Here is a 25,520-nt window from a genome sequence, read left to right as displayed (position 1 = left end):
TCTCATTCAGTCTCACTAGAGACAATAGCTCAGCTAGTCTGTAAACCGTGTGGCCATCCATTCAAAACTTCATGATGGAAAGGAAGAGAAAACCTCTTCCATTCAAATGGGTATGAAACAAACAACAGAAAACTGCCTATGAAACTATCTGAGGCTGTTGAAGTCGCAGACACATGAGCCTTTCCCAGATGGTATGTTAGGGGGTATCCCACCACACACACCATAAGTGTATACTACCCATAATCCTTCCATTCTGCGTAGGGTGGCCATCTTGTCTAAATAGGGCACTTCGTCTTCAATACACAAAGCTGAAAATACATGTGGTGTCCTCTTCAGACAAAATAGTTACTGTGTATAGTGAGGGCTCTGGGAAATGCACTTTTCCAGGCTATACAGTTGGATCCCCAAACATCATCATCATCATCACCACCACCACCTTAAATTTCTTAAACATAACTTCTGAAAAAGGTTACAGTACCTATCACTTTGGGGTTGAATCCTGCCAGAGCTTTTTTTGTAGCAGGAACCCCTTGCATATTAGGCCACATCCCCTGATGTAGCCAATCTTCCAAGAGCTTACAGGACTCTTCTTACACGGCCTACTGTAAGCTCCAGGAGGATTGGCTTCATCAGGGGTGTGTGGCCTAATATGAAAAGGAGTTCCTGCTACAAAAAAGCCCTGAATCCCACCAACATTTCTGCTGGACCATAAGAGAGAAAAGGTGCCTTATGGAGTCCTCAAGAGGCAGAGCCACAAACTGTGGAATCTGTGTGAACAAAACAGCTACATGGGACGGGATTGAAGTGAGAAAGACTACTGTGCCAAACATCCTCGTCTCATTTGCACAAATGGAAAAACTGGTAGGACTTAAGCGTTTTTTAAAATACATTTTGTATTGCTTTGGCACCCCTCCAGGCTACTTGAGGTGGCTATAGATTTAAGACTCTCTCTCATGAGTAAGGGAGGAATGACAAGTTACTGTAGGGCTGCTGCCATGAAAGGTCTCCCATGAATCGTCTCCCTCAACATGTAGGTATCTGACGAAGTGTTCATGCACGTGAAAGCTCGCACCTTGAAAAAACTTTTGTTGGTCTTAAAGGTGCCACTGGGCTCAAAAATTGTTCTATGTAGGCATGCTGTGATGTGCTGCCCTCTGGGCTTCTTTTGCAGCAGGAACTCCTTTGCCTATTAGGCCATACCCCCCTGGTATAGCCAATCCTCCTGGAGCTTACAGTAGGCCCTGTACTAAGAGCCCTGTAAGCTCTTGGAGGATTGGCTACATCAAGGTGCATGTGGCCTAATATGTAAAGGAGTTCCTGCTACAAAAAGAAAGCCTTGGTTGCCCTCATGCCCTGCTTCCTGCCTCCTTATGATGTGAAACTGGAGTAGAAAAACTTATAATATCACCTATCAAAAGAGACATTTTCAGCAGCAGCCCACCGACTTGTATAATGTCCATTTCCTACTCAGTAAGGCCCAGTTTATACAACAGATTTTGAACCAGCCATATGCTCAGAGGCCTCTGGTGATTATAGCTGCAGCTGTCAGAAGTGACAGCTACAGGCACTGATGGAGAATCTCTTTCTATTACTCTCAGCAAGACCACCAGCTACTGACTGGCCACTCACCATCAAACAAACAAGAAGAACCAGAAAATTACAATGAAGGAAAGTTACAGAAATGGTTTTCTTCATCTATGTTGTTAGAAAAATGGAGAGCGTTGGAGTAGACAATATATGGCAGATAAATTGGGGCGGGGGGGGGGGGGACTGGGGTGTGAGGCAGGGCAAAATCCAGAGACTATTCATCAACATCGCAGAAGAAAAGAAATTCCACCCCCTACAGAACCATCTACATTCAGAAGATGTCTGTAATTGCTGCTTCAGCTTATATGGGAACAGTTGGTCCCTCGGGTACTTTGGCCCTAGACGGATGAGGATTTTAAATTATAGAATTTCCTTCCCACTGAGCTCTAGCAAGCTTCCTCTCCTTAGAAAGGCAGCTGATACCTTTGTGGTCGGCAAGGGAACATTGGCTGAATTGTTTCTCTAGCTCTGTCTTTGTCTTTTATTCTACAGTTTGCTTTTATGCCCTTTTCTTTTTACTGCTAGCTCTTTTCATTCTGATGTTGCTATGGCTATAATGTTTATATTTTTTCACATAAATGTTTACCACAAGCATTCTTAGCAATCTCAAACCTAGAGGAAGATGTAGTGGACTTTCCAAAGAGAGGGGTTCAACAAGTACCTTAACAAGACACATTCCCAAACACACAGCACCCACATAAACGTTTCATATAATACCGTGAATTCAACACTTCTCTTAAGCTTAATACACACGAATGGAAGAGCAGACGTGGCAGCATTCATGATGCTTAAGCATAATACGATAAAAAGTTGGAACCAAGCTGATAACCTTCCTGACAGCATGATAACATGATTATATCATTTTTGTTGGAAAAAATCCACATATTTGCTTTCTTCTAAAGACTGCAATGGTAAAAGCTTTTCCTTTTTTTCCCATTTTGCACTTGTGGTTTCTTTTTTTACAAAGCGCTTCCTAGATGATACCGTCATTACTCACTTATGCAAGTGCGTCTATCGGTGTGAAGCCGATATCCTGTATCACATTCACAATGGTAGGATTCCACAGTGTTAACACAACTCTGCTGGCAGCCTCCATTTCTTACTGCACATTCGTCGACATCTAAAAGGTAAGAGACAGGTGGTTGCGGTTTTACAGGCTCACTTGTCTTCATGTGTTAATCCCTTTGCCAAGTACCAGCCAGGCAATGCATACCTTTAGACTGAATATCTGCAGCTAAAGATTTGCTGGCTCTTTTCAAATCAATATGTGCAACTTAGCTGCCTCCCCTTCTTCGATGTCCCTGTGACCTCAGGCTCCAAGGCCTCCATTTCCCCAATGCCCTCATCTCTCTCTCTCTTGCTTCTTCCTCCTTATAACCACAACACAACCTTCTGTTCTAAATCCAGATGTAGGGCATCACATTCTACCACCCTGTTGATCGAGCAATACAGCAGCAGGCTCTGCCTTAGGCATCACCTCTCCCAGCCATAATTTGGGCTCTTTGCATCTGCTTCGTCTGCTCCCATGTCCTTTCCTTTATGTCTCGTTCATAACTTATCCGTCCATCGTCCTATTCTTTTAAGGTACTCCCATCCCAGTTTCTCTATGTTTAGCCTGGAGAGGAGGCGGCTGAGAGGTGATATGATCACCATCTTCAAGTACTTGAAGGGTTGTCATATAGAGGATGGTGTGGAATTGTTTTCTGTGGCCTCGGAAGGTAGGACCAGAACCAATGAGTTGAAATTAAATCAAAAGAGTTTCCGGCTCAACATTAGGAAGAACTTCCTGACCGTTAGAGCGATTCCTCAGTGGAACAGGCTTCCTCGGGAGGTGGTGGGCTCTCCTTCCTTGGAGGTTTTTAAACAGAGGCTAGATGGACATCTGACAGCAATGAAGATCCTGTGAATTTAGGGGGAGGTGTTTGTGAGTTTCCTGCATTGTGCAGAGGGTTGGAATAGATGACCCTAGAGGTCCCTTCCAACTCTATGATTCTATGGTTCTATTTCCATCTCACTCCTGCTGTTTATACATGCTGGCAGAATTAGATGGTAGAGTGCTGAGGTATTAGAATGGAAGGCACGTCTAAGAACATATGAGGTGCCCTATTGGATCAGATCAATGGGTTATCAAGTCCAGAATTCTCTTTCATGCAGTGACCAACCAGTTGCCCTGGAGGACTGAGAGAAAGGTTACAGCAGCCAAGGTCCACTCCATTAATTGACAGGGAAGCAGCCTTGAGTGAGGGACTAGGAAACCAGGAAGATGAGTCACTGCTGAGATGTGGAGGGGCAGCAGCAAGAAGTGCAAGGGGGCAAAGTCTTCAAAAGGGCTGGCCACGTGATAAGCCAGGCCTTTCATAAAGAAAAGGGAAATTGGCCAGGGAAGACACATTGGCTGATTACAGACCAGCACTTTGGGCCGACTCAGAGATGCCTCTGAAGTCGGCCCAAAAAATCTGTTCAGACGGCAACATCTGCTGGCCGTCCTCCTCCTGTCCTCACCCCGTTCTCTAGGCGCTGGAGACCAGCTCAAAAAGCTACAACTTCCAAAGTGGTAGCAAATTTTTGAGCCGGCTGTCAGTCGCCTCCTTGCCGTCTGGATGGGGAAGGGTGCAAATGAGGCAACTTGGTGGTGTGGAGCTGCCAAGCTGCTCCCAGGTTGTTGTTTTTTTTTTTAAAGAAACCATTCAGAGCACAGGAGTGCTTGTGCTCATTAGTGCTTGCCCCCATAGGGAAAAAAAAGGAATCCAGCTTCTGGGTTGCCTTCCCGTGCAGAGGTGCCCAGCCGCCTCATGGACAGGATGCGGGCACCAAGCGGGTAAGTGTGTGGAGGCTCTGAGATGGCTCTTTTTGAGCCGCCCCAATTTGGGATGGCTCCAAGCCACCCCAGAAGGCCCGTCTGTTCTTAGCCATTGGCTCTTGCTCCTCAGGCTGAAACGAGTAGGGTCAGGAGAAAGGTGGAGAAAAAGAGTGAAGGAAATCCCCTTTTCTCTCTGACACGCTTGTGAGAGGATATACAGTGCCCATTTCCGGCAAGGCTTTGACAGACCCAGGTGGGTCCTACATAGTGCAAGGCAGAAAGTCTAGGTCTCAGTGGGCTTCTTGTGGTAAATAACTGGTGAGGGACAACTCTTTTCATGTTTTCCTGCACTGAGCCCTAGCACAGAAAACAGGTGAAGCCCTGCTGATACCGTTGTATTCTGCTGAAATACATTTACTCAGGAGCTTAACCCACTGAATTAAATGGGATTTACTATCCAACCAGTGTGTATAGTGTTTCAGCCTAAATGTGCTGCTCAGAGGAGTGTAGGAAGGCCCCCATAACTCCACAACACAAAGTGGACTTTATCTATATTCTTCAGATACCTATGGCTTAGAAGGCAGGAATGTTACAGAATAAAGAAAGAACTGCATTAGACAGCAGCTTTGAATTTAGACCAAGCAGGGATGAACGTCTAAGGGGACAAAATCTGGGCAGTTGTCAACTTCTTTTACACATACACACACACATACATCCTATATCTTAGATTGCCAAGCTTTGCCTCTCTTGTGTTGGCATAGAAAGAGATGTGTGAAAACACAGTGTACCAACTGAATGTCTTGTATTTTCCATATCTTTAGAACACCTACTCTCTGACCTCAACAGAAAACCATAATTTTTAATTCCACAAGAGCAAGATCCAGCTGTCTGCCTTTTGTGATCTTTCATTTGCCATAAATCTTGAAGAGATTTTCTTTGCTGTCACCTTGAAAGTACACAAAAGCCAAGGCCAGAAGTCACTGAAATTCAATAGCCTTCTGTGATACTCATCCTCTTGACGGTGAAGCAAGCCCTTCTTAGCAATCTTCACCCTAATAAAAATTCCTGTGTTCCTTTTTACACAGAAATAGGTCCTGAAATTACACCTGAAGTGAAGAGACGCCTGGGCACCAAATCAATCTGACAATGCCTTGATCTTTGTTTGGTCAGAAGAAAAGCTCAAGTGCATTCCTAATCAACAGAGATTCAAAGGGCCTAAAATAGCGGTATTTACTAGGTGGAACAACTACCTATAATAACATAAGAACATAAAAAGAGCCTGCTGGATCAGACCTGTCCATCTAGTCCAGAATTTTGTCTCATACAGTGGCCAACCAGTTCCTCCGGAGGTCCAACAACATGGTATAGAGGCCAAGGCCTTCCCTCCTGCCACTGGGATTCAGAAGTTGCCTGCCTCTGAAAGTAAACATTCCCTTTAGTCACCATGGCTAGTAGCCACTGATTGACCTATCCTCCATGAATCTATCTAATCCACTTTTAAAGCTGTCTATGCCAGTGACCATCATTACGTCCTCCGGTAGTTAATGCCTCATTTTATTCACTCACGGTGTAAAATAGTATTTCCTAGCAGTTGTTCAAGCCATCAGTCTCCCTACTCTTCTTAGTCTCTTGAGTATCAATGTCTGGTCCCAAGAAGTTCTACCCCTTCCAGCTTCTAGGTCGCCTTTGTCTCACTCAGTATGTGTATCAACTGTTGTACTAAGGTTATCAATAATATGCAGGATGCACTCCTTTGTACAATCGTGTACCTCTCCAGATTTTTACAATGTGGGGGATCTTTGCAAAAGAAATTTCTATTCCTATCCCCACCACAACTTTGCAAAGGTCCCCCACTAATTGCTCATTAAAGAAAACTGGATAACCTTACTTACTTTCAAATAGGTGGACCCAGGGGTGGAATTCTAGCAGGAGCTCCTTTGCATATTAGGCCACACACCCCTGATGTAGCCAAGGGTCTGATTCAGTATGAGGCAGCTTCATGAAGGGCTTTTTTTTTCTGGTAGAAGAGGTTTTGGAACTCTCAAGAAGAAAATGAAAGAGAAATGCACAGGTGCCCTTCATGAACTTTTAAACTTCTGAGAATTTTGTTTCCACGAAGAGGTTCCAGAACCCCATTCTACTACATTCCCCCAGAAAAAAAAGCCCTGGCTTCCTGTGTTCAGTCATCACAAAGATGGGACTGGCTGAGGAGTGCAGAATGTTGCATATCCATCCCTTGAACCAACAATCAACTCAAGCTCCCAACTATTACCTTGTACTGATTGTGCACAGGTTGCTGTCTTGCTAACAAAGACATACATGGCAAGCTGTACACTTCCCCGGAGGCCAGCCCAATTATTTCTCAGCATCAACAGTAGGCAATGGCACCATTGGTCAAATGCCAGTTGAACTCTCTCCCACTGCCAATACATGTTACCTGTTACCTATGGATGCTGGGATTACAGGAAAGGGCTGGAGGTAAGGGTTTCGTATTTATTCCTGCAGGGGTACACATATTCTCTAACTTGGACTGACTTGTTAGGTCGGGTGGTCTGCATGCTGACAGAACAAGTTCACAAATAAAAATTAGAAATTAAGCTTATATTGGAAGGAGAAACACTGTATGAGCTTTGAAAGGGAAACATCTACTTTCCTAGTTACTTTTTAAAATAATATCAGCTTTGTACTTGCGTTTCATGATTTTTAATGCTTATGTTCATTTTATCAAAACCAGCCTTATAAATATGAAAGGGGGGGAAATGAAGAGAAAAGAGCTTGAAAGATCACTTTGAAAATGATAAAAAGATTCTTCATTCTTTTGGCCTAAATTAAAGACTTTTACAAAGTTTGTTGTTAATACTTCACATGTAAAACATGCTCATTTCAAGTAAGTGCTAGAAATGACTTGAGTTTGTTTTAAAAACCAAGTACAAGACTTTGCCTTTCATATTCATGTCAGCCACATAGCACAAAGCTATATTTTCATTTAAGTAAACCATCTGGAACCTTTTTGGCATTAGCAGATGTTGCTTGAGATGTAAATAATAAAAAATATCTTCCAATTCCACTTGTATTATATCAAGTCTGTTTAGATTCTTCTATTTTAACTCTCATATATGCTGTTTCCATTAAGAATGCTGTTTCCATCAAGAACATTTTTCATCCATGGATAAAATGAGATAGTTTAATTTTTGAGGAGACACAAGGTTGGATCCAGCCAGCATTTGGGGAAAATTTCAATCAGTTCCCCTCATTGCCACAGCCCCAGTCCCATTTGGATATTGTCCATGTAGGTCATATGGCCCCCATCATAGCTTTTTGGGAGGTCAGAGGGGATCACCTCCCTTTTTTCACCAGTGGAAAATTTGGTTGGTTTCAAAAGTTGTTTTTTTGTAGGATGGTGATAAAATTGGTTTATATTTCCAAATACATGATGGACAAAGTACATCTGAGATAAATTGCAATGAAATTAGTGAGATCTGCTCTACCTAAAATTTTGGATATTTTACACATTTAAAGGTAGGCTTATTAGGTTCGCACTTATGGTGGAGATCTTCCCAACTCCACTGTAACTGCCTGTTACTGCTCAGCTTGGGGGGGGGGGGGATGTAACAGGAAACAGGCCAGCAAAAGGGGGGCCACAATCATCAACCCTGACATGATGACCCAACACAGTACAACCCAGAAGTGATGACGTCATGCTGGAGGGATACTCTAGCACTCATGCAAAACTCCATGGTTTCCACAAAGTTTGGGCTAGAGTCTTGATGTCACTTCCTGGTTGCACAGGAAGTTGTCATCACTTTTGGGAAGATGATCATGCCCCTCATAAGTTCCCACCTCCCCCCACTTACCATGCCATGCCTTGGAACCCTCTTTGAAGGATTAGTGTACTACTTCTAGGCCTACAGGCCAGAGTGAGAAATAGTTTGATGAAATTCCAATATGAAGAGCAATTAAAACATCTTGCATGGCGGTCTCTAAGTCTTCATCTACAACTAGCTACGGTCATGTGATCCTGAGGCAATTCCTTAATACTGTAAAATATAAAAGCAATGTCTCTGAATTGTGAAGTCTATGAAAATTCTGTGGAGCAGAAACCTAACCTTGTAATAAAAGCAGCAACAACAACAACAAATCAAAATCAAAAACCTTTAATGGCATAATAAACAACAATAATTTTTGGAATATAATATAGCTTAAAGGAGTGGCTTTTCAGCACTGCATTCCTAAAATTCTAGGATTCCTTCATGATATATTAAGTAATGGCAAACATTGCCCCAAAGATAACATGTTAATTATTAACATTTCCCTGAAATTTGCAACAAGAAAGAAAAGAGGGAGACACTTCTGGGCAGTACCGGATCTACATGTTGCTTTTTTGGGGGGGGGGAGGGGACAAAATTAAAAAATGGCATCCCCTTATGGGCCCATTCTACCTTATGGCCTCATAGAATAGAATGTACTCCATACCCAATTTGGCGGCCCCCCTTCAGTGGTGCCCAGGGCAAGCACCCCCCCTCTGCCCCCCCCCCCCCCCGATCCAGTCCTGGTTCCAGGATACACTGGTTTTGTACTTAGGTACAGCTAGGATGAGACACAGACTGAGAAGAGGCCACAGAATACCACACGGAATTCATTGCTATGTGCCAGGATTCCATGTTCAACATGCAGGGATTCCTTTGCAAACAGATCAATGTAAAAAGGGTTTACTTAATGTAAGAAATTTGAAACCCCTACCCTAAAGCTTCAAGACTGAAAAACAGCCATTGGTCGGTACGCAAAATAAGCAAGCCAAATGAAAATGTCATCTGTTTGATAGATAAACCTGGCTGGAATATATAAACTGCCTTGAATCCTTGTCCACCATGTTGAAACTTCAGAGCGTGATATTAAAAACCAGGCTGTGGGGGGGGGGGGAGAGACGTTTTTGATGTGACAGTTAACTGTGAACTCAAACTGAATTGGAGGGATTAAAATGAAACGCTGGATGATTCACAAAGTGTCAAGGTTGGTGCTATTCCCATGTGGCTATGAGAAAACACCACCTCTGTTTCACATGCCTGATAAAACAACAGCGTTGCAGATCATTAATGCAAAAAACCCATCCTCTCCTTCACATTAGAGGTGGAAATAAAACTTGTGCTAAACAAAAGCCAACAGTTAAGTGTATTTATGAGTCTGAGGCTGGAGCTATACAAGGGCATGAAAATGCACCCCCGCTGCGGCAGGGAACCATGGGTGGGAATGGTGCCCACACACATCCGTTCCTGCTTTACTGTCACCCCCAGCCCCTCACCTCCCCTGTTTCTCTGTCACCTCTATCCACAGCCCATAACCTCCCCATTTTTTTGATGGAGCTGCACTATAATGCTATAGTAAAGCTCAGCTGGGGAAGGACAACAAAATCTTAAAGGGCTAAAGGGAGGACATAGCCTCCTGCAGCCAGCTGTGCTATGCCATTTCCAGGGCTTTTTTTGTAGCAGGGACTCCTTTGCATATTAGGCCACACACTCCTGATGCAACCAATCCTGCAAGAGCTTATAGTATGTCCTGCACTAACAGATCACAAAACTTCACAGCTTAGAGGGAGTATTGCCTAACTTGGCTGCAAGTTTATGTGGGCCCTCGGACTCAAAGTGTCCATGGATTCTTCCACTGAAGTTCCCCATCTATAGCTGCTTCTCTCCCACAATCAAGAATTCCCGCAAGACTTTTTTTGTAGCAGGAACTCCTTTGCATTTTAGGCCACACACCCCAATGTAGCCAATCCTCCAAGAGCTTACAGTAGACCCAGTACTAAGAGCTCTGTAAGCCCTTGGAGGATTGGCTACCTCAGGGGTGTGTGGCCTAATATGCAAAGGATATCCTGCTACAAAAAAAGCCCTGGCCATTTCTGAAGTGGAGATTCATCCCACCCATCGTCCCCTTTTGCAGTGGCTACAAGTGAAATGTCCAAATAGAAGCTTCCTCTGGCAGTCATGCTGCACTTTCCCCTTTAGAAAGGAGGTGCGAGGTCTAGGATCACAGGGAGGAACCCTCTTGACAGTCCTACCAATCAAATATGCTCATCTGGAGAGTACGCAACAGCGGGCCTTTTCAGTGGCAGCCCCACAATTATGGAACAACCTCCCCAGGGATGTGTGCCACGCTTCTAATTAATTTTAAATTGGTGTTTTAAATCTATGCATTTTATTGGAAAGAAGAACCCCATGGCGCAGAGTGGTAAAGCTGTAGTATTGCAGTCCAAGCTCTGCTCATGACCTGAGTTCGATCTTGGTGGAAGCTGGATTCAGGTAGCTGGCTCAAGGTTGACTCAGCATTCCATCCTTATAAGGTCAGTAAAATGAGTAACCAGCTTGCTGGGGGTAAAGTGTAGAAGACTGGGGAAGGCAACGGCAAACTACCCCGTAAAAAAAGTCTGCTGTGAAAAAGTTGTTATGCGACGTCAGCCCAGAGTCGGAAATGACTGGTGCTTGCACAGGAAACTACCTTTACCTTTTTATTTTATTATATATTGTTGTTGTTCACATTGTAAGCTATCTTGAGTTCCTGTAAGGTAGAAAGGTGGTTAATTGGTAGGTAGGTGGGTGGATGGATGGATGTTCTCAAGGGTTTCCAAGGTGGGAATGGAGGATCCCCTAATTTTTCAGGCTCCTGCCTACCCCCAACAGCCATCACCCGGCGCAATGCCTCCAACATGATGGCATCACATAAAAGTGACATTGTCACACCAGGGGTATTGCATGGCAACACTCGGGTATTTTGGATAAAACTCTACAGTAAGAAGAAGAAGAAGATATTGGATTTATATCCTGCCCTCCACTCTGAACCTCAGAGTCTCAGAGTAGCTCACAATCTCCTTTACCTTCCCCTCCCCACAACAGACACCCTGTGAGGTAGATGGGGCTGAGAGAGCTCTCCCAGAACTGCTCTTGAAAGGAACAGCTCTGAGAGAGTTATGACTGACCCATGGTCATACCAGCAGGTACAGGTGGAGGAGTGGGGAATCAAACCCAGTTTCTCTCAGATTAGATTCCGCCACTCTTAATCACTACTCCAACCTGGCTCTCACCAAAATGTGGGAATACCAATCTATGCATGGCAGCATACCTGCTGGGTAAAAGAGTAATGCTGAGCATGGAATCAGGGACTTGTGGGGGAACACACATGTTTTTTACCACAGTGCACTGCTCGCTTCTCTTAATTCTTCTAGAACAACTCCTCACTCTCCTACAAGAGATCTCAATTAAGACACTTGCCTCTCCGTTTTCTAGTAAGATGTACTCCCAAACGCAGCATATGCTTCTTTGAAGTGTTGTGCTTAAGAATTTAATTCTGGTCCCTACTCTAATTTTACTGTTAGAAAACCAGGTGTGTGTGTGCCTGTGCGCACACATACACAAACCAATCAGTGCCTGCATTTAAGTCATATAAAAGGAAAGTGTCGCGCTTATTTATGAACTGGGACTTCAATATCTTTCTCTCAGCGGGATATGACAGTTCGAAACCATAGTTATGCTGAAACCACACAGAGGGGAAAAACGTCTGATCTTTTGAAAAACCTCTGCATTTTGACAGCAGCTAGACAGATGCGCTCTTGCCAAGTTGGGTTAGTGGCTTTCTACACTTCAGCAGCTTCCCTTCCCACCAGACGCCACACAGTAGGCAGGCTATGCAACAGAGGGAGAGTCATGCAAATACAGGCCTAATTCAATCCACTGTCATCAGAGCCAAAACACAGCTGCAGAAAATGTGTTGAATGCTGCCAGGCCCTGGGCCTATCAAGGTCAGTCTTTCCTGAGTAGCACAGGGCCTCTGGGGTCGCAGGTGTCCTTCACAATGGGATACCAGGGATTGAACTCAGGACCTTCTGCATGTACAGCAGATGCTCTACCACTGAGCCACACAGCAGTGTTCTATTATGTAAACCTGGTTTACAGACTGAATTGAAGAAAGAATGCATTTATTAATACACATGTAGCAGTGGGAGAGTTTTCATCACCATAGGATAAGGGTCAGATGGCTTTGGTGCCTAGTAGCTTGACCACTGGGAAATCTGTTTGGGAAGAGTACTGCTAGCAATAATTTTTTATTAACAAAATTTATACCCCACCTTTCTGCCCTCATCAGAGCTACCAAAGCCTCTAGCACGTTAAGAGCATACATCATTAAAAAAGCATGCCTTAAAAACACATCCTTAAAGCAATTAAAGCAAGCTAAAATACACGTGCAAAGATATAATACAACAATTACAGCACTGTGTAGGAAGAAGGAATTATCAAATCAAACAAATGTAGTGGTGGAAGATGGTGGAAGGGCACAGGGGCATCTCTGTGGGAGAGAGTTTCAGAGTTTTGGCACCTTGACCAAAAAGACCCTCTCACAGCTTACAACCTGCCTAAAGAGAGTTTGCTGTAGGGGTTAGGAGCAGGGACTCTAAACTGGGAGAACCGGGTTTGTTGCCCCATTCCTTCACTTGCACCTGCTGATGTGACCTTGAGTCATGCAAAAGTTCTTTCAGAGCTGTTCCCTCAAGAGCAGTTCTTCTCTCAGCCCTACCTACCTCATAGTATACCCATTGTGGGGAAGGGAAAGGAGACTGTAAACTGCTCTGAGACTCCGAGACTCTTCTTCTAATGTTAGAAGGCAGGAGCAGCCAAAGCAGGGCCATAGAAAATGACCATAGGCCATAGAGTGTAGCTTGGCTTGCAAGTCCCGGGGGCGGGGGGGGCAGGGGATTCCCTGATTCTGCGAGCTGTGACCTGCCACCAGCCACCTGGCTGGTGGGGGAAACCCTGCCCCCAAACAGATGTCTCTATGCAACACTGACAACACACTGACATCATCATGTCAACGACATCAGGGGCAACATTCTATTTTTTGGGGGGGGGGGGAAACTCAACGGTTTGCAGTCATTTTTACCATAGAGTTTTGCCTCAAAAGTAGAGTGTCGCCCTGACATCACCACTGTGCTGATGTCACTTCTTTAAGCCAATCCTTATAAAAGTTAGTAAATCATACAGCCCATAAATGCAGCCCATACAAACATCACTATGGTATGGACTCCAGCATTTTTTTTAACTCAATCCTATCCAATTCATCTCTTTACTACAACCCACATCCCACATTACTTTAATTCACACAGAAGCCATTATCTCCAGGATCTGCCTTTTTGACAGTCAGAAGATACTCCTTCCTTTTTCATCAGCTGAAGATAAGAACATAAGAGAAGCCATGTTGGATCAGGCCAATGGCCCACCCAGTCCAACACTCTGTGTCACACAGTGGCCAATATATATATATTGTGGCTAAAAGCTACTGATGGACGTCTGCTCCATGTTTTTATCCAATCCCCTCTTGAAGCTGGCTATGCTTGAAGCTGCCACTACTTCCTGTGGCAGTGAATTCCACATGTTAATCACCCTTTGGGTGAAGAAGTACTTCCTTTAATCCGTTTTAACCTGACTGCTCAGCAATTTCATTGAATGCCCACAAGTTAAGAGCCACAAGCGTTTTAACCTTTTTTCATAGGGAAAGTGTTCCAAACCTTTAAACGTTCTAGTTACCCTTTTCTGGACTTTTCCCAATGCTATAATATCCTTTTTGAGGTGCGGTGACCAGAATTGTACACAGTATTCCAAATGAGACCATACCATCGATTTATACAGGGGCATTATGATACTGGCTGATTTGTTTTCAATTCCCTTCCTAATAATTCCCAGCATGGCATTGGCCTTTTTTATTGCAATCGCACACTTCGACATTTTCAGTGAGTTATCTACCATGACCCCAAGATCTCTCTCTTTGTCAGTCTCTGCCAGTTCACAACCCATCAACTTGTATTTGTAGCTGGGATTCTTGGCCCCATTGAACCTCATCTGCCATGTTGACGCCCACTCACCCAGCCTCAACAGATCCCGTTGGAGTGCCTTACAATCCTCCCTGGTTGTCACCACCCTGAACAATTTAGTGTCATCTGCAAACTTGGCCACTTCAGTGCTTACTCCCAACTCCAGATCATTAATGAACAAGTTAAAGAGCATGGGACCCAGTGCTGAGCCCTGCGGCACCCCACTGCTTACCATCCTCCACTGCGAAGACTGCCAATTTATACTCTCTGCTTCCTATTAATTAGCCAGTTTTTGATCCACAAGAGGACCTGTCCTTTTACTCCATGACTCTCAAGCTTACTAAAGAGCCTTTGATGAGGAACTTTATCAAAAGCTTTTCAGAAGTCAGGGTAAACAACATCTATTGGGTCCCCTTTGTCTACATGTTTGTTCACCCCCTCAAAGAACTGTAATAGGTTAGTAAGCCAAGATCTTCCCTTACAGAACCCGTGCTGAGTATTCCTCAATAACTTATAAGAACATAAGAGAAGCCATGTTAGATCAGGCCAATGGCCCATCCAGTCCAACACTCTGTGTCACACAGTGGCCAAAAAGAAATGTAAGGACCTGGGTTCCTGGTCCTTACACAGCCCCCAGGCCAAGAGCCACAGGCCAAGAGCCCTTTAGCTCTTGCCCTTCGGCTCGTGCCATAGGCTCGTGCCTCTGGCAAGGCGCAGCTTAATAATACAAAGAGGGTGGGGCTTCAGTCTGCCCCAGGAACACAGCCACTTCTAATCAATCAGCAACAATCACCTTCAGCCCACTCAAACCAAACAAACAGCAGTTCCCCAGCAACCACTGAAAAGCTGGTTGGATCTAGTGCTTCCCAAGAAACTGGTTTTACTATGCAGTTTCTTGTTCAAATGTTCAACTTTGGTTCAGGCTTTTGGTTCAGGCTTTTAAAACAGCCTGGTAAACAGGCCTTACAAAAGAAAGATTCAATTGAACTCAGCACACCTGCAGAGTGTCTAGTTAATTGACAAGCCCCTTTGATTGGTCAGGTCAGCTTAGGAATAGGTCTGGTAGCTAAGTGACCTCATTTGCCCTACATCTGATTGGTTAATTAGAATCAGGCCAACACTGGACCTGGGTCATAATTTTTTTCATTCTAGTTCATTGTTACAAACCATTAGGCTATAGGCTGTGTAATGGCCACTAGCCAGAAGAGTGTGTTAATTTAATATAATTTTTCAATTTATACCTGCTCTATCCTGCAAGAGGGCTCAGGGCGACTTACAGCATTAGAACAACATTAAAATGAATCACATAAAAATTAAACACCACAGCTACAGATATCAAATCAGATTCAAGAACAGTAATCCATACAGTTGGCAACAGACCACACAACATTATGCACACCATTGCTCAAAGTAGGGCTGCCAACCTCCCAGTCCAGGTGGGGAATCTCCTGCCTGGGAGGTTCTCAACCCGATGGCCCACATTGGGCCGGCGGGGGGGAACCTCACCCTCTGATGATGTCACCTGGAAGTGAACGTCATCAAAATGGTGGCACCCATGCGGGGTCGCTCTAGGTGTTTCTGGGAAAACCATAGAGTTTTCCCGGAAATGCCTAGAGTGGCCCCGCACGGGTGTGCCATTTTGATGACGTCACTTTCGGGTGATGCCATTCATCTCGTGCATGCGCAAAGGTCCCCCGCTGGGGGATGAAGAGGACTTAGCTCAAAGCCACTGTGGAAAAGTCACAGCTGAAAGCCTCTGTGTATAGAAGGGTTGCTAATCCCCAGGTGGGGACAGGGGATCCCCTGGTTTAGAGGCCCTCCCCCCTCTTCAGGGTCATCAGAAAGCTGAGGGGAGGAGAGAAAATGTCTGCTGGGCACTCCATTATTCCCAATAGAGAACAACTCCCATAGGCTATAATGGAGAATTGATCTGCAGGTATATGGGGCTCTGGGGGGCGCTGTTTTTTGTGGTAGCATAGCATGCCTCTCCTCAAAACACTCTCCAAGTTTCAAAAGGATTGGGCCAGAGGGTCCAATTTTATGAGCCACAAAAGAAGGTGCCCCTATCCTTCATTATTTCCAATGTATATAGTGTATATAGAGATTCAGAATTATAAATAACTTCAATTATATTTTGTGGCATTCTTGAATTTAGCAGGCTTCAATCTGAATCCAGCACTTTAGCCCTCACTGGCTACAATTATCAGAGTAATTGTTTGCGAACCTAGCCTTGAAGGTATCCTACCCTGCAAAGGATACCTTCATGTATTACGTTCCAGGAAGGCTTGAGACTTTGTCCCTTGATCTCTGTCTGTCTGGATAGTAGAAGGGGACTGGGGGCACTGGCTACCGTGCCCTGAGGTGTAAGGACTCACTGTTTTGCTTTAACAACCCCCTCTACTGAGACTTTGGTTCTGATTTGGTGGTTTGGGCTTGAAGTCCCATGACAACACTCTATAAAAATACATCATATGTTATCTTCTGCAAGCACAGACACATGTATTAACAGCAAGTTCCAAAAGTCTGGTAATGGATGGGGCCCAAGAAACAGAGGGCGTTTTCGCACTGACCTTAATCGGCAGCGACGTCCCTCTTCACCGCGCAGGATCTGCGCAGATTTCGCACCAATTGCTGCAGCGCACCCGGAAGAGCCACAAAGTCCTGCGGCTTTTGTGGCGCAAATGGAAACTGGTTTTTGGCGGTTTCCATTTGCGCCGCAAAAGCCGCGGGACTTTGCGGCTCTTCCGGGTGCTCCGCAGCAATTGGTGCGAAATCCGCGCAGATCCTGCGCGGTGAAGAGGGACGTCGCTGCCGATTAAGGTCAGTGCGAAAACGCCCAGAGTTTCAGATGTACTGTGCAAACAAAAATATCAAGATGGGTAGCCATGTTAGTCTGTCTCTAGCAGCAGAAGACAGTAAGAGTCCAATAGCACCTTAAATAGCAAAATTTGTGCCAGGATATGAGCTTTTGCAAGTCACTTCTTCAGATACAGCTAGAATGTGACTCCACCTGTCCTACATATTGGAAAGTGTAATGATTACAGATGCCAAATGATATTAGTAGGCAAATGATAATAGCAGGTGTGACTGGGTAGGTGTGATATGCAGAAAGGTAGTAGATGTGGAGAAATCAGCATTGGTAATGACAGAAAATCTAGGTCTTGATTCAGTCCAGGTTGGATGCACTGTCTTGAGCTTTATTAACAATTGCAGTTCAGCAATCACTCTAATATCCTTTTGAAATTCCTTTGTAAGAGAACTGCTACTTCTAGGTCAGCAATTGAACACATCCTTGAAGGTTAACATGTACCCCCCACTGGTTTTTGAATGCTGTGGTTTCTGATGTCAGACTTATATGTCCATTGATTCTTTGGCAAAGAGACTGGCCTGCTTGTCCAATGTAGAGGGTGGAAAGGCGTTGCTCACCCAGCAACATCAGCTGTACCATCTCAGGTCTGTACTCCAATGTGATTTATACTATCACATTGTCAGCAATGCCCTTCCTTCTGCTACCCCCTCTAGAAGACAGCAGGAATGAGTACATTGCCTCCCGCTTGTGCATGGCCACCAAAATGTGAGAACACTGCATACACAAACAGGCTCTTTTCCTTGTTACAAGGAATATTGTTTTTTCGAGCATTCCTGATTACAAGGATGAAGCCTATGCATGTATACTCTGTACTTTTGTAGATACTGTACTCACATTCCACGGATTGTGCATATGTGGGGGAGTGGGGTGTGCTCCCCCATCTAGGCTAAGGGATTTCAATAAAATACTATTGGAAAATGGTTACTGTGTAAAGGTGTGGGAATGTGCAAGGAAGCAACAGATCAGTGAATATGAGAGAAGACAGAAAAGACACCTGCTTTTTAAGTGGCTAGGAAAAAATTAACAATATGTTTTCTCCAAAACCATTCCTGAAGCAGGGCTGTGTTGATCCGCTGAACCAAATACCAACAGGAATCTTGTGGCACTTTGATAAAATTTGATTCCAGCACAAGCTCTGGTGGACAGGAAGTATATGAAGTAGTGAGCTCCAGTCCACAAAAAAAGCTTCTCTTGGATTAAAATATTGTTAATAGTTAAAGGTGCCACAAGAATCCTGTTTATTTTCACATTAGAGGCATAGTAAACTACCAGACAAAATGGAAGATCCTCTTTCAAGAAGAATTAAAATCACTATTCCGATGACTCACCGGTAGGTTTTGTTTTTTTTAAACTAATGCCCTGGAAAACAAACTATAATTTGTATCTTCAGAATTGCCCATTAGGTGCTAACTATCTTTTCAGAGACAATAACCACAATGGATGAGATTTTCAGATGTGCTTCGGAGTAGTTCATTTAACTTCAATGGGATTAATTCAGAATCAGCACTTGCCAGAAGACAGCCATACAAAATCCTGCTAGCACATTTCCCTGTCTTTAAAAAGAGCATCCATTTATTCTTGACAACTGCAAATATATATTCCTTATAATTGCTGAGATAACACCCAACTGATTACATCCATTTGTCAATGGTAACAATTCTTTCTCCCTTTTCAAACAAACAAATTATTGCCATTTAGAAAAGTGAAAACGTTGTCTAAATTAATAACTTGTATTCCAAAGCTATTGATAAGTGCAGAAAATGGCTAATGTAATTATTGTATGTACAAAATGCTATTCTTTTAACTGAGAATATCAATAAGAATACCCTCTGCTGCCTGAAGGAAAAAAAAACAACCCACCATTCATATTTAGTTGTGTAAGTTTCCAAGATATAAAGAACTAATGTCAAATTTTCATGGGCCTAATTTTCTGCTTCCTTTCCCTACAGCCACTTGACAGGAACACACAAATCAGTCTTGTAGTGTCAGAACACTGATTTATCAAGGTCAGCATTGCCCACTCTGATCGACAGTGGCTCTCCAAGGTCTTTCATATCATCTACTATCTGCTCCTTTTAACTGGGATGCTGGGGATTGAACCTGGGGCCCTCTGAATGCAAAGCAGATGCTTTACCACTGAGCCACACACCTTCCCCCTTGGCCATGTGATTAGCTCCAAAGAAATTATAATATTAGGTGGATACAAACTTTAAAATTTCCAAAAAATATTTACTTTGGTGCCATTTTTAGTACTGTTTCCTTCCCAGCTGATGCTCCTCCCAAGTTCAGTTAAATAGGAGATCCCGTACAATCAGAGACTGCACCAAATGCAAGACTGTGATCAGGCAGGCAAAAAGGGACTATGAGGAGCATATTGCAAAAAACATAAAGACCAACAATAAAAATTTCTTCAAATATATTAGAAGTAGGAAACCAGCCAGGGAGGCAGTGGGGCCCTTGGATGACCATGGGGCAAAAGGATTACTGAAGGGATAGGGAATGGCTGAGAAGCTAAATGAATTTTTTGCCTCCGTCTTCACTGTGGAAGACGAGAACTTTTTGCCCGCCCCAGAACCACTAATTTTGGAAGGGGTGTTGAAAGACCTGAGTCAGATTGAGGTGACAAAAGAGGAGGTCCTACAACTGATAGACAAATTAAAAACTAATAAGTCACCGGGTCCGGATGGCATACATCCGAGAGTTCTGAAAGAACTCAAAGTTGAACTTGTGGATCTTCTAACAAAAATCTGTAATCTTTCATTGAAATCTGCCTCCGTTCCTGAGGACTGGAAGGTAGCAAATGTCACCCCCATCTTTAACTCACTGAAAATGCCAAGACAGTGTGCGTTTGCAATAAAGAAGGCCAACGCCATGCTGGGAATTATTAGGAAGGGAATTGAAAACAAATCAGCCAGTATCATAATGCCCCTGTATAAATCGATGGTGCGGTCTCATTTGGAGTACTGTGTGCAGTTCTGGTCGCCGCACCTCAAAAAGGATATTATAGCACTGGAGAAAGTCCAGAGAAGGGCAACTAAAATGATTAAAGGGCTGCAGCACTTTCCCTATGAAGAAAGGTTGAAACGCTTGGGACTCTTTAGCTTGGAGAAACGTCGACTGCAGGGTGACATGATAGAAGTTTACAAGATAATGCATGGGATAGAGAAAGAGGTACTTTTCTCCCTTTCTCACAATACAAGAACTCGTGGGCATTCGATGAAATTGCTGAGCAGACAGGTTAAAACGGATAAAAGGAAGTACTTCTTCACCCAAAGGGTGATTAACATGTGGAATTCACTGCCACAGGAGGTGGTGGCAGCCACAAGTATAGCCACCTTCAAGAGGGGTTTAGATAAAAATATGGGGCACAGGTCCATCAGTGGCTATTAGCCACAGTGTGTGTGTATATATAAAATTTTTTGCCACTGTGTGACACAGGGTGTTGGACTGGATGGGCCATTGGCCTGATCCAACATGGCTTCTCTTATGTTCTCTTATGTTCTTACCATAAATGGGACATGTTAACATTATGCAGCCAAATAGATCTGACTACCGGATTCTGCCACCGAAGGCAAGTGAGGACAGTCTGAGTGAGGGCAATATAAATATATAAGCAATCATGTTCATAAAATAAGCACATGATTTAGCATCCAGGCTTTGCATAGACATTATCATATTCTCTTCTTCTTGCATTTCATTTCCCTTTGAGTCCTCTGTCTTTCCCACCTGCCTCTGCGCGTGTGTGTGGATATATCTGCCCAATGGGCTGCAATCCAAAAAGGAATGTGTCACCTTAAAGATCAGAAGTGCACCTTATGCAGTATGTAAAGTACTGTCAAGCTGCACTCAATTTATGGTGACACCATAGAGCAGGGGCAGCTAAACTGTGGCTCAGGAGCCACATGTGGCTCTTTCACACATGTTGTGTGGCTCTTGGAAGCCCCCACCACCCTGTCAGCCTGCTTGGAGATTGTATTTAAAGTTTCCTTCCTTCCTCCCTCCAGTGTGCATGTCTTACAGTTCTCAAATACCTGACGTTTATTCTATGCAGCTCTTATATTAAGCAAGTTTGGCCACCCCTGCCATAGAGTTTTCAAGGCAAGAGACTAACAGTGGAGGTTTGCCATTGTCTTCCTCTGCATTGCAACCCTTGTCTTCCTTCCCAACCAACTACTAACCAGGGATAACCATGCTTAGCTTCTGAGATCTGATGAGACCAGGCCAGGGTCTTATTCAGTTACTCCAGTCTAAACCACTGAAACCAGTTATTACAGTGGGCTTAGAGAACTAGAGTAACTTTGTATAGGATTGCACTATAATGCAATTACTTCTCTGGAACTTTTCACTTTATTTGGAAAATAAAGGTGTCATAAAATCAAGATGTTGCCTTTACATTCTCAAAGTAAACAGTGAAGATCAGTGTCTTGACTATAAGGCCATAACAGAACACGTTTGTCTAAATGTTTACACATTTCAAAAATCAGGGAATTTGCCAAACAGTGTGATGATTTAAAAAAAAAAATAAAATCCTGAGACTGTCTACTGATCAAGTTACAGATCAGTATAACAAAGAATCTTTTTTTTTATCAACAATTGATCACAGGTGATTATTCATCTCTGACTTCAGGAGATGTGATGGGAAGGGAACCTGATGAAGCATATTAGAAGTGACAACCTACTGGGGGGAGTTCACACAGAGGTCATCAACTTTGTAGCTAATTTCTAAAGTTTACTCATGTGCAAAGATATATGCATTATGTCACAGGTTCCAGAAGACAAGCTGTGAGCTGAACTGGCATCTTGAATTCTTGAGCCAAACAGGGTGGGGTTGCAATTTCTGCTTTAAAAAAACACACACACACACATAAGACTTGTAGGAATTTCAAGTTGCAGATGTATGCAGAACTAGATCAACAAAAAAGTAAAACATTAAGTGGAAGCTATGACAAATATAGCAAAACGTACAAAATCCCAAATCCCATAAAATGGGAATAACAAGGATTGCAAAACATAATATTACACTAAAAAGTGCTATATAAATGATAAAACCATGGTGCTCCTACCTCATTATACAATGAGAAGATGGGATCCACCCTGAAGATGGATTTGAGTCAATGAAAATAGATGAGTTTGTGAAAGTTCAGTGAGACAAAGAGCCAACAGCATAAACTAACAGGGTCAGAAAGACCTGTGGAGTGCTATGCCTTGGGAAATTATCATATCAAGACATCATGTTCTGCAGATATGAAGACTGTTCTGCTTTCTAGAAGATAAATGACAATAAGGCAAATACTGCCTAGAACTGGAATTTCTATATATAGGTCAGTTCACTTATAAGGTCAGGAGCCTTTTAAGTGACTTTCTTTCGATATGCCAATAGTATCTTCTACTGGAACTTGAAAACATGTCTGGTTTCACAAAATATAATTATGGGGGAAAAAGAAATATAGCAGATTGTAATTAAAGAATGCATATTCTCTGGATTTTCAAGCATATTCTAAATTATGATACAACCAGAGTGGTTTGAAATAAGAAGCTCATCTTTAGATGGAGATGTTAACATCTCAATGTTTTCTTGAAACACAAAAGTTATAAAAGTTGAAAGGTTATGGAAATTCTGTCAACTTAGAGTGAAAGAACACCTCAGAAAATGAAAAGCTACCATGAGAAGTTTTAGGGTAGTGTTAACTACACAAAAAGGCCTGTGAGGTCCATCTCATGTCAGACTTCTGAGTCTTGGAGCTGAAATATGTTGAACATCACAAAGAGTTCCTAGGAATATACATAACCATAGGGCTTGAAGCAAGGGCACCTTCAGAGACGTTGATATGGAATAGGTACAGTTCAGCTATATATAACCATGTACTTTTATTCCTTGATTGATTTCTTTCTATGCTTTCAAGAAGTCTTTTACTGTCTCTTTCAATAAACCACTTAGTTTGTTTCAGTTAAAGCTATGGAGCCAGTGTTTTCCTTACTAGCCCAGCCTTTGCCTACTGAAGTGATATAAGGACCTTAAATTCACCCTCTGCTGAAATGAATAAGAAAATTACATAGAAAAGTAAGCTATCCAGTGCAACTCTACTTATTTCATAGTCTCTAAAATGAACAAAGAGCGAATTTTCCTAATATAGCATGGGCATCAATTAGACCACAAGTAAATCACAGGAACAAAAAACTTTGAGGGTTACATCAAACATACCATTATCTGCCAAGGAAGAAGTAACCCTTTTGGTAGTAAGGAATAGAAGGCTGGGGAGGGGAGTTAACTAAATTTTATTTTTGCAATTTTGTCCTGTATGCTAATTTTAGTTTCCTTTTTAGTGCACCTGATGAAGATGACAGCAACATAATCAGAGCAAACAATACAATTTACAAAACATTAAAAGAAGGGGGCGTGAAGGGTCACTGGACAACTGAGCAAACTAAGGCTGAATAACACATGTTATTACAGAATACAAAGTTTCATCTGTCCCCCCCCCCCCCCCCCAGTTCCACAATATCACCATGCTTCATCGATTGGGTTTTCCCTAACGTTACAGAAATCAGCTATAACTCTCCACAACTGATGATTTCTAAAACCTAGTTAACTTTACGCCACAGGAGTAGTGATACAGAATGATTCATCCCTTGCCATCCATTCCTGAATTCTACCAAATAAAAGCGGGATGGGAAACCTAGACATGAAGTAGTATCATGTATCAACCATACTGCTATTGTCCACTGATGGATTAATCTTCCACCAACTGCTATACCCTTCTTTGGACTGAATTTCCTCAGTATTTCACCACAAACGCTAGTTGTTGTAGGTATGACCAGAAATTTCTTTTGCCCTATCCATATGACCAGCTGATTTTTAAAAACACAGCTATCCAAATACAAATGTTAAATCTAGGCAACCCATAGCCCTTAAGTCAGTGGAACCTAGATCTCAAGTCAGGGTTTATGGGTCACTTATATGGAAACACCCCTGCTAAACAGAAACCTGAATCCAGTTTTTCAGACTCAGACCTATATACATTCTGCATTGTCTGCAGTGGGATGTGGGAGATAAAACTGTCATAACAAAGCAGGCATTGACTTAGTTTTGAGAGGCTAATCAATCCACCCCCGCCAGCATTTTAATTCAGCTGTGCGGTTACTTCACTGAACTGGAATTTACTTCCAGATGTAAGCACTGCTAGTTCCAGCGCTGTGAGATAATCCAAAACCTTGCACTCTAAACAAACCATAGATTGTACAAGAGACTCTCAAACTGTCAGAGAAGACTTCCCAAAGTCAACGCAACTGCCTAAACTTCTCCAAATGGTAAGATTAAAGGTCAATGTAAATTATAAAACTGCCACAGGAGGCTGCTCAAAACACTTACCCACCGTCAATGGTAATTTATGCATGCTAAGGCAGCACACCTATCTAGCCTTAATGCAGTAGGGAGAGAAAGAGCTCTCTGAATCAGAGTTCAGGAGAAATGCACAGATAAAATAAAATAGAGTATCTAATTAGAATGGCAGTCCTAACCAGGAGGGTCCAGGCTAGCTCGGTATTATTGAATCTTGGAAGGGTGAACATACAGTCCTGCGGTAGCTGCATCTCCAAGTTTCTTTATGCCCAGAAAGTAGAAGCACTGCAGGAGCAGATGTGCTAGTGCTACTTTTCCATGTCTGTAGGTCTCAAGAAGGAATAACAGGGCATGTTCCTTTAAACCAGTTGCAGAACCTAAGTAGTGGCTTGGCTTAAGAGGCAATGGAAAGTTATCTTCCTTATGTTCAAATTCAGTGTGAAGTTCAGGTCAAATTGGAAAATGGCCAGTTACATTTTTATTTATTTATTTATTTATTTAGAATTTATATCCCGCCCTTCCCACGGGTGGCTCAGGGCGGCTTCCAACAATAGATCCAACATAAAATTAAGCAATATTTAAATATATAAGAGAAAAAACATTTAAAACAGATAAAACAGATAAAACCATAAATATTAATAAATATTCGAAATGTATATAAAAGAACTCTGGCAAGTTGCATTAAATTCTCAAGCTAGGTATAGGCTAGCCGGAAGAGGGTCGTCTTACAGGCCCTGCGGAACTGAACAAGGTCCCGCAGGGCCCTCACCTCTTCCGGCAACTGATTCCACCATGTAGGGGCCATAACAGAGAAAGCCCTTTCTCTGGTGGATTTCAAGCAGGCTTCTTTCGGCCCAGGGACAGTAAGGAGATTTTGTGTTCCTGTTGGGTTTTCTGTTGCAATTTCACTTCCTGTTGTCATGAGTTAACTAAATGAATGCATATGCATGCTGATGCTTAGCCAGTGAGAGATAGAGCCAATGAGAATGTGTGCACGTATTTCCCGCTCAGGCTAGGTGTCAAAATGTAAAGTGACCATTGAAGCAATGCCCTAATTGGTTAATCCATATAT

General features: G+C 43.1%; 1 protein-coding gene across 1 annotated transcript in view; it reads right to left on the bottom strand.

Moving 5' to 3' along the window:
- The window catches only part of LOC132574197 (multiple epidermal growth factor-like domains protein 6), a 273,518-nt gene that overhangs the window by 111,405 nt on the left and 136,593 nt on the right, over positions 1–25,520 (bottom strand). Inside the window, exon 2 of the mRNA XM_060242461.1 lies at positions 2,585–2,707. Within this exon, the coding sequence (XP_060098444.1) occupies positions 2,585–2,707 (123 nt within the window). The remainder of the gene's footprint in view (positions 1–2,584; positions 2,708–25,520) is intronic.

The sequence above is a fragment of the Heteronotia binoei genome, chromosome 6 (genome assembly GCF_032191835.1).
Source record: "Heteronotia binoei isolate CCM8104 ecotype False Entrance Well chromosome 6, APGP_CSIRO_Hbin_v1, whole genome shotgun sequence".
Classification (NCBI taxonomy): domain Eukaryota; kingdom Metazoa; phylum Chordata; class Lepidosauria; order Squamata; family Gekkonidae; genus Heteronotia; species Heteronotia binoei.
Note: the sequence above shows the minus strand (reverse complement) of the source record. Positions and strands in the feature narration are given on the sequence as shown.